Source organism: Buceros rhinoceros, unplaced genomic scaffold (assembly GCF_000710305.1).
Source record: "Buceros rhinoceros silvestris isolate BGI_N320 unplaced genomic scaffold, ASM71030v1 scaffold28135, whole genome shotgun sequence".
Classification (NCBI taxonomy): Eukaryota; Metazoa; Chordata; class Aves; order Bucerotiformes; family Bucerotidae; genus Buceros; species Buceros rhinoceros.
In genome coordinates, this window is record NW_010411576.1 from 12,665 (window position 1) to 22,862 (window position 10,198).

The 10,198-nt window shown below is 36.3% G+C and overlaps 1 protein-coding gene across 1 annotated transcript in view; it reads right to left on the minus strand.

Annotated features, from left to right (window-relative positions):
• The window catches only part of DMGDH (dimethylglycine dehydrogenase), a gene marked incomplete at its 5' end in the record, with an annotated part of 18,425 nt that extends 9,507 nt beyond the window's left edge, over positions 1-8,918 (minus strand). The window contains 7 exons of the mRNA XM_010136067.1: positions 796-855; positions 1,881-2,038; positions 3,021-3,238; positions 4,683-4,813; positions 7,407-7,572; positions 8,441-8,594; positions 8,749-8,918. Coding sequence (XP_010134369.1) covers positions 796-855; positions 1,881-2,038; positions 3,021-3,238; positions 4,683-4,813; positions 7,407-7,572; positions 8,441-8,594; positions 8,749-8,918 — 1,057 coding nt within the window. The remainder of the gene's footprint in view (positions 1-795; positions 856-1,880; positions 2,039-3,020; positions 3,239-4,682; positions 4,814-7,406; positions 7,573-8,440; positions 8,595-8,748) is intronic.
• Positions 8,919-10,198: the final 1,280 nt, after the last annotated feature.

A 10,198-nucleotide genomic window follows, 5' to 3' on the forward strand; every position in this document is an offset into this window, starting at 1 on the left:
AGCAGGAATCACAGAATGGTCCTCAATTTGACAGAGTTTGGACATTTGGTTCGGGATTCATTTGGACTGGAAAAGAGAATCACAGGCAATTTCTGCATCTCTTAGACTATAATAGAGTTTGATTTGCTAAAATATTAATATAAAAAAAAAGAATGCTGATTTTTTGGTTTTACTACACATTTAAATTCAACTAGTCCCATTCTCTAAACTTCAAGTCAGGCAGGAACAAGTTATGCGCAGAGGACCTCTTCAGAAATTCTGTGAACAACTAACATTTTTTAATCAATATATTAATTTAACTTGTATTTGATCTACATTTAAGCTGTCAGTCAGCAGTTCTTCTAAACAGTCTATCATTTTTTTCAGTAATTGCTATACTAGAGTGCTAGCCGGGGAAAATGATCCACTCTTAACAAGAATGAGCAGGTAAGACATTTCCACAGTATGAAAAGGCTTGTTCAGCTTGTATATAGATACTGTATGTTTACAAAAGCACAACTCAAATTCCTCCACGAAAATTAATCGCAAGGAGTTACTTTTCACGTAGACAACATTTAGTATTTGCAGCTTCCTGAACTAATGTATAATTCTGTAAGCAAGAAGCATGGAAAAATATGAAACATTTTTTTAAACAACTCAGTATTTATAAAGTTAATTGTTCTTATAATTATTCATGTAGTTCCTTGGTTCATTTTCTAAGCCTGCTTTAGTTTACAGATATGACATTTTTCTTTTCAAACACTTAAAGGAATAACCTTGGACATAACAGAACACTTTGAAAATAATAAAACATACCTTGTTTAGCTTTACAAAGTATTCCAGTCCTGCTTCCAAGGGATTAGTGTCACAGTTCATCTGTTAAAAAACATAAATTCACCATCTGAACACCATAGCTTTGGGGTTAGGGGGTTTATTTATTCATTCCATGCATCCTTCTATTTACTCCTGGGTCAATGTCTTCCACATTGCATATCTGCAACTTCCATTTGAATACACTGTAAGCTTCCAGTATGTGATTTCAACAAAATGTCTACAAATATGTCTAACAGAAACACAGATATGTAAATCATTCATCTAAGTTTCAATATGCAAAGTAAACACACTTTCTAGGAAGAAAAAGGATTTTCCACCAAAGCAGAACGGAACCTGCAGAAGATTGAATATCTGAGGTATGCACATTAATTGCAACGCTGCAGAATGTCTTAGCAATAAAATAAAACACAAGGCCAATTTTATTCACCACTTTCCCATTTCGTGTAAGCCGAATTATTTATTAGGCAGCATTTGAAGCAAGAATGAAAACAAACACCCATGATTTCACCTTCTTGAGTTCTTTCATTTCCAAAGGAATTAGGAAAAATTTTGGGTAAACAGAAATTGTGCTGATTTTTCCCAAACTCTCGAGGCCCCCTGAGTAGTTCTTTATTGTGAGTGAGCAAATCTGGCAGAAACAAGCTAACAGTAAATGAGAAAGTTCCAAACACATTATGAAGCAAGAATAATTGGCCTCTCATGACACAGCTATTACAAAAATAAAATGGTTTCAGGATCTATCAGCCAAACCTTTGATTTCAAAACACTAGAGCTCAGCAAAACCCTCATAATTTTGTTATACACAAGAGGGAAAAACATTAGTGAATCAAAGTAAGTGTGTCTTTGCCAGCAGTGCAATGGAGTATAACACCTATTTTTATTTAGAAAATACACTGACCAGAATTACAGCAGCTTTTCTTGCTCGAGGTAAATTTTCTTTTCATTCTAAACTGAGAAACTGGAACAAATACTGTCTGTGCTAACTCTGACTAAAGGCTCCGTAATCATACTAACTTTAAAAAAAAAAACCCACAGAAAAAAATAATAGAGAAGTTATATTTCCTGACCTCTGCCCCCCAGGCTCGGAAACCTTTTTCCAGCCTTAAAGCGTTCAGCGCATATGTTCCAAAGTTGTCAATTCCCTCTTTTTGTCCGGCTTCCATGATTGCATTGTAAAGAGCTACAGAATCTTCTCTTCTGTGATAGAGCTCCCAGCCCAATTCACCTGTTACATGAACCAGATTAACGGTTTCATCAGGTCAACAATGAAACAAGCCTAATAAATACAGCCTGATCCTCAGTAAAAAAAGTGGGGAACAATGCTCTAAGTGTTAATTCACATTCTAGGGTCAATTCTGCTGTCATATAGCAAGTTTAATTCCCTGCAAGAATCACTAAAGAATTTATACCCTAGTTCTCAAGCAGTGGTACTGTTACCCTGATTTAAACTGTTAACTGAAATCTGAGGGAGAAAAAAAAAAAAAAGAGAATAACTGATAAGAAAAAAAGTCACAATGAGAGATGAAGCTTAAGGACATTATAAACAGATGATGTTTAAAATGTTAACTGAAAAATGAGGGGGAAAAAAAAAAAAAAGAGAATAACTGATAAGAAAAAAAGTCACAATGAGAGATGAAGCTTAAGGACATTATAAACAGATGATGACTTGGCAAGTGAACAGCAGACGTAACTAAGTATAAATAAGCATAAAATAAGTGTATTGTATCATATTCAGTAGAATCAAATCTGAATTACAGGGACTTAAGGTGCTTCACAAATCTCTGAATTTGGTCTATTGCAGTACAAGATGGACATGAAAAGAAATAAAAAGTAACAGAGAAAAACCAAATAGCACTACAGGATTACATTTTCAAGGCACTTGAAATTATAATCCAAAAACAATTCTTGACGTTGGTTTTGCAGCAAATACCACAGAGGTTATCAGAACTGGCCTTTTGTTCTGCAGAATAAATATTTACACTATAGGGTATTCTAGAGAAAAAGATCTTGGAAAACTCAGCACAGACTCTGACCATATCACATTTTAAAACTAATGTACTGTGTTTCTCACATGCTTATATATCAAATGTAATGAACCTATTGCTTATGAATAAATGATGAGATTTATTTTTCAACATAATTTTAGTTATATGTATTATTTTGTTTATTGTCTCCTTCCCCAAGAGTGTGTTTTCTTTACAGCTTACCTGTGTATGATATCCTAATGGCAGTAACAGCAATATCAGAAAGTTTCAGGTGTCTAGACTGGAGAAACTTAAATGAATCATCACTCAGATCCTCACTTGTCAGCTTCTGGAGGACCTGTCGTGCATATGGACCTGCTACACCAAGTACTCCCATCTCATCTGTCATGTTTTCTATTTCAACTTTGTATCCACCTCTCATTACCTTCTCTTCTATCCATCTGCACATAAAAGACAACAGTGATGTTAAATTTGTTTATGAAAAGTATTTAGATAAAATTTAAAAAGGAAGAATTTTTTGTTAGTGTATATCTCCCCAGTCCCATACCTTCTCAAAACCAATGGAAGTCTGTGCTACATTAGAAAGTCAAATCCATTATTGATGTTAAACAGTGTTTTCTGGTGAGATACTGGTATGGGAACACAGGCATCTGGGATACAGCCAGCGAAGGACAGAAGTTAAATGGGTGGAACAGTATTTTCAAGATAAGAAATAGAAGTGATATCACATGAATGAGCACAGATTTGCTTTTGGATCCATAATGTCAGTGTACAAAAAGTGTGAGCAATAAACACTATGAACATAAGACATCTCCAAATCAACTCCTGTGTCAATAGAAATGTACAACCATGTTTGTTCCCTCCTGAACACAGTATCTGAAGTATTGGCAGGATGTTCAGTTTTGATTTAATCAAAAACATCAGCTGTGTATTATCTCTTAGGAAGCTCACAAAATAAATGAGTATATTTAAAAATGTAAAAAAAAAAAGTTAAATATTTTTACATTAAAAACGTAAAAAGAAGTACTCCTCCGTTAAGCAGTGTTAACAGGTCTCAGACACAGGTGAGTACCAAACAGGACTGTAGAAATTCTGCAGAAGTAAACGCATTAGATCTTGTTCTGCCATTTGATTCCTGAATGTGCCAATGGTCCTACCAATTCCCATGGGACCCTTATGAAACAATGTATCATTCATTGCACATTGGGGTAGCAAATTTCAGTCTTATATGTGTTGATTCATTTTGAACAACTGATTTGTCAGCCACCTTCAGTAAGAAAAGTTCTTTTTCTTAGTGTGTATGTACGGCTGCTAATAGCACTAGAAATGCCATTTCCAATGCTCATGTACAAAAAGCATTTTAATGAAGTCATCTTGCAACTGCTTCTACTTCCTTTCTTGTTGTTCTGTTGTTTCACTTTGTGATCCCAGATCCAATGCAGAAGGCATTATCAGACAGTATCAGGAAGCCTGCACTATCCATGTGTACTAGCCAGGTCAATGCCTCTGGGGTCATCCATGTTCAAAGCCAATTTTTCTTTTGCGTAAGAGAAAATACAGAAAGGAACAACTGTACTGTGTTCCATTATACAATGCCAAACACTAACAGGTTCAACAACAAAACAAGAACTACCTCCATAGTATATTACATAACTATCAGTAAATTCTCCATCTTTTTACATCAGCAATAATCCAGCTGCTTATACTTTAGGATTCAAGTCAACCAAGTTTCTAAGAAACCGAAATCAATAAAGAAGTAGAATTCTCATTAACCTAGTGAAAGGTTTGTGGAGTAATAATTAAAATTTGGCACTTCATAGAAAGGTTTTTATATTAATGTGACTGTATGGCAGTATGTACTTACTGTATGAAAAATAAACTAACCTCAGATCATGGAGTTCTGAGCCTGAGCCAGTTACAAGCATAAACTCTCCAGGATACAGTTGAGAGACTGTTAGCTCAGCATAAACTTTTCCTTTCGGTGTTAACATATGGCTTATATTTGTGGAACCCACCTACAGAGTAAAATGTACAGTTATTAAGAATGCAGAATAAAACTTCTGAATTCTTAAATATTATGACACATACAGAAACACATCTTCACTTGAAAAAACAAATTTTTTATGTTTGCTCTGCTATGCCATAATAAGAGTGAACAGTAACACAATTGGCCAAGCTTAAGCTTTATAGTGGAAACTTCGCATTTTTCTTTACAGAAAAAAAAATTTTTTTTAACTAAGATAAATCAGACCTCTAAAAAATTCTGTTAATTCTGTATTAGACAAGGCATGCTTAAGCTACATTTGATTTAAAAATGCATTTTCAATGCAAGTTCAATCAATTTTCGTTTGTTCTCTGATCAACAGAATATAAAATTCTATGTCCATTATTGACACAAATATTCTTTTTCAATCATGTGGATAAGGCTTTCAGATCCCAAAAGGATAACATACACTTTGCCCCTTACTTTAAAGAAATACTGAGTTGGTTCATGCTTTTGTGGCCCTGATTTATGTCTGCTTTTATATTTTATGTAGTTGCTGACTATGAATCTACACATTTCTGTACATCTCTCTGTATATATGGATCAGGTTCTGTGTAGAAACGTGATCTCTAGAGGCAAAATTTCAAGTAACAGTTACACAGCTGTGTCCACAGAACATATACATGTTCATACAGATATCATCCATAGAAACAGAAATACGAATGTGCCACAGCTGTTGTGCTGATGCTGATCTGGTTCCAGAGGCAGAATTTAATCTCTCTTACTTCATTCTGCTTTCATAAGAACCTCGTCAATCAGTCAGTCAGTGCACAGATTCCAGACAATGAGTGGAAAGAAGGAAAACTATTGCAGGTATTAACATTATTTTGCAAGGTCATATTAGTTACTGGCATAATAGAGGCACATAGTCAAATTTTCAGGATCTGATGCCAGTCATGCTCAACCTGCTTGCAATACAAGTGTCTCCAGTAACCTCACTGAATTATTTTATGATGCAGGTAAGCACGAATGGTACCAAAAATCAGATGGCTTAAATAACCTACTGCTGTCAATGCTGGATTTTTAAGTGGACTCATAAACAGTTCTACTTTGCTGTCTAGCTTTCCTTTTCCCTTTAGCAACACTGATTAAACTCCACAGAAAGCACTCACTTTGTTCTCGTAATTTCCTGTCTAATCTTGCTTTCCCTTCACTACATAAATATATTCAGCAAGTGTTATCCATGCCCATCAATGACATAGTTACCTGACCTCTACCCCAGGCTAGAAAGAAGATAAACTTTAAGCTATATTGTTATCACAAATTATGACTAAAAAATTATGACTACATGTCAATTCAGGTTCTTGTTCCTCCTAAACCTATAGGATACCATTCTTATGTACAGCCTTCCCATTTAGTTGGCTCTGACCTCTGTGAAGAAGTTAACTGTTTTCCTAACTACAGTCTCAGTGTACTTACTGTTTTCCTACCTCCTCCCTCTGGTGTCTGAAGCTGCTAAAACCATCCCCTACAGCAAAAACTTAATGAAATTCTGTTGTGAAATGAGCAAGCCCTGTATATGTAGCACTCAGAAAGGAATGATGTGCTTGCTGGAGGTGTATCATTAAAGTTAAAGACTCTACACAAGAGTGGCTCACAAAGTAGGAAGATAAGGGGACTCATGGAGCCCTACCATAAACTGAAGACCAAGAATAAAAAACCTGGGGTAGTTTGTTACAGTGTGCCATTTGTCAAAACAGGATCAAATTCTGAGAATCTGTGAGTACCCGCACTTGTGGAAAAAGAGCAGGTGTGAGCTGAAAGCTGAATATCCTGAATATTTGCAACCCTGCTGCTCCAGCAGCCAGCTGTACAACGGAGGCAGTAGGAGGGGATGGAAAACAAGCATGGGTCACATTTGAAGAAAAAAACCCCAAAAAACAAAACAACAAAACTGTTCTATTGGGCATCCAAGAAGAGTAAAACATCCAGCTATTGTCAGGCAAGGGCACTTTCACTCACTGCTCTGCTCTGCTGCCTCAAGCTGCCATGGTTTAGCACAGTTTTAGGCAGGCAGTTGTCAAACTATTGTACTATTTAATACTGTAAAACAAATCCAGGTGAGATTTACTTGGACCTTTTTAGACAAAGATTTGAAACACAGGAAGTTCTGTCTGAACATAATGGAACACTTTTTTACTGTAAATGTGGCTGAGAACAGAAACAGGTTGCCCAGAGCACTGGTGGAGTCTCCATCCTTGGAGATACTCAAAAGCCATCTGGACATAGTTCTAGGCAATGAATTCCCAGTCACCTACTTGCACACAGGGTTGGACAAGATGACCTCCAGAGGTCCCTTCCGACCTCAACCATTCTATGCTTCAATGATCTGTAACAAAAGTTCAGGTCAGCCCCAATCAAACCTGGGACTCCTCTAGTACAAAACTCTGCTATTCCTGCTCTTAAGTGAATGAAATACATCTGCTGATAGAGCATTTTCTCCAAAGGATTTGAGTGTTTGGTATTTGAAAAATACAGCAATAATATTATGATTAATTTTCTATTTCTGAAACAGATGTTGCTTGTCTAAGTCCTACATTAAAAGTTATCACTGTCCCATTTACCTTTGGAACAACATTTGCAAATAGATGATCCAGCAGCTTAACAGAATCTGTGCCTTTTACTTTAAACTTGCCAAATGGTGACAGGTCAATCACACCAACTTTTTCCATAACCTGTTTATACTCACGACCCACAGGGTCAAACCAATTTGTGCGCCGAAAACTGGGTCTGAAACAGAGCATTTACACACATAAAACACAATTTGAAAATCTGGTGTTCTTTTTTGCAAACAATTCCAGTTTCTTCAGTTTAACAACAATTCAAAAGACAGACTTTCCTAATTCTAGGTAGCTTACCCAATATTTTCCTTGGTCTATCATAGCTTAATTATTAAAATCCTTTAACAACAGAGAAAGATATGGGTTGATATTTTATCACTGTTTTTTTTACAATAAAGTGTGAACTGCTCAAAAGTTGAAGAAGTAGTAGTCTGTCGTGTAAATTTCATCATACTTTGTTGTTGAATCATTTGTTTGAGTTTAAGGTGTTACAGGCTTTATTTCTGAACAGCAAAGTGTGTCTCTTTATTCCTTTATGAGCCTTGCTTAGACAGGGACTCCAGAATCCCTGTCATAATGTGGAAAACATTTATTTGCGGGATGCTCCCTGATGTAAGTAGTAACTAGGTGGGCAGGCACAGAGGAAATAAAAACAAAAGGAAGGAGGACTGGGCTTTTCTTTTCCTGAGAATTATATGGAGAGGAATCATGTAAACATTATACTGTACTGCTGATCAAATAATACAAAAGGGAGAAAACCACAAATTTTTAATAAACTCTTCCTTAAGCAAGGCTGCTCCCCGATACCCTAAACCTAGAAGAGTTAGAGGATACCTCAATGCGTGTTCTGAAATGCCTGCATTATCAGAATGGAATGGATTCTAAACTACAGGGAAAACAAGAACAGAAGATCTACCTAACAGACACCTTCAGCTGAAATGAATAATAAATGTATGCTTCTCATTAAATTTAACTTAGCTGGTCCTCGCTATCATGACAATTTATCCAGGGGGGAGAAAAGATTATCCTTCATTTACTTGTATCCAGTCTCATCTCCGGGTTTGTAGAACCAATGAGGTTGCTCCCATCCTGCATGAAAGCCCATTGAACATTTTGACTTCAGCAGATCATACAGCCCACTGGTTCTCTCTGTTGGTCTCCCAGCAAATCTTTCTTCTTTAGGGTAACCAACTAGAAGGGGAAAAAAAGCGAAACCAAAACCCATGGCATACTAAGATCATCACCAAGATAAAACACATGAATATAAACAGAGAAATCTAGAGGCATGCCTTGTTGGAAACAATTTTCAGCATATAAATGTATTTTTAAAAAAATACCTTCTTACCAATGTTATTAAATCCGTAAGATTCTCTTGCTTTAGCTGCTGTGTATTCTGTGGTGGTCCATTTTCCATAGCGGTTGGGATCTAATTCTATCAGATCAAATGGAGGTTCCCCTTCAAGGATCCAGTCACTGAGGTACTTTCCTATGCCACCAGCATGTATAATGCCATACCTTAAAAAGAGGAAAAACTCCTGCAGTGCCAAGTCTTTTTTGTTTTGTTTTTAAAAATCGGTATTACCATATACTATTAATACACCCCTAAAGTATTTTGGTTTTTTCCTGCTCCTGGGTTTTTTTTGGTGGTTTGGGTTTTTTTTTTTTTTTTTTTTTTTTTTTTGGAGAGTGGGAGAATCTAATATTGTTTTTGTTTTGTCTGGGGTTTTTTTGGGTGTTTTGTTTTTTTTTTTTTTTTTGGGGGGGGGGGTGTTGTTTGTTTGTTTGTTTGTTCTGTCTTGTTTTCCAAGATGACATATTTCATTGACAGGTATTTCTACTGCCCCACTGTCAGCAGCAGAACGCCATTGCTAATGTACAGCAGTTGCAGTACTTGAGATTACAGCAAGCTCTTTGTTTCTCTAACATTCAGAAATTAACGATCTTTTCCAGGGACATTAGAACTCTTTAACAATTAATGCTAAAAAAAGTTCCCAAATTTCTGATACCCATTAAATATACTTGCTAGTCATAGGATACCTCTTCTTTTTCAATCAAGTTTGATTAAACCAGACTCAGATTTGAAAACCAGATTGAAGATGTTATAGCAGCTACAGTGAGTATTAACATTACAGTGACAAGAGCAACAGCAGCAAAAGTTGGGAGACAACACTACCAAGAGAGCTTTAAAAAAGCTGAAATGCCAACAGTACTTTTTCTATTGCTCCACAGAAAATCAGGGAATGTAGTGGAACTCAGGATAAAATTAGAAGACTTGTTTGCAGTGGTGCCTGAGTTTGCATTCTGTCTTTTCTCACCTAATTTACCATCTTTGCTCTCCACTACAACTACCAAGAGCACTGGATCCAGAAAGGTTATGCTAACAAAATAAACATGTAGAAATTTTCTGCTACCAGTCTGTAGCAAAAGCCTGTCCTGTTTCTACATGAGTGTGTGAAAGATCAGGCTGTAGAGGAGATCTCTTCTTAGAAACCTACATTTAAAGGAACCACATCAGACAGCAAAGGCAAATGTTCAAAAGTTAAAAAGCAATAGATTTAAGTAAGATTTCCTTCCTTAAATGTTTTCTACATAGAAATATATCACAGAATAATTTTTGTTGGAAGGGACCTTAAAGATCATCTAGTTCCAACCCACCTGTCCACTATACTAGGTTGCTCAAAGCCCCATCCAGCCTGGCCTTGAACACTTCCAGGGAGGGGGCATCCACAGCTTCTCTGGGCGACCTGTTCCTGTGCCTCACAGTAAAGAATTTCTTCCTAATATCTAATCTAAAC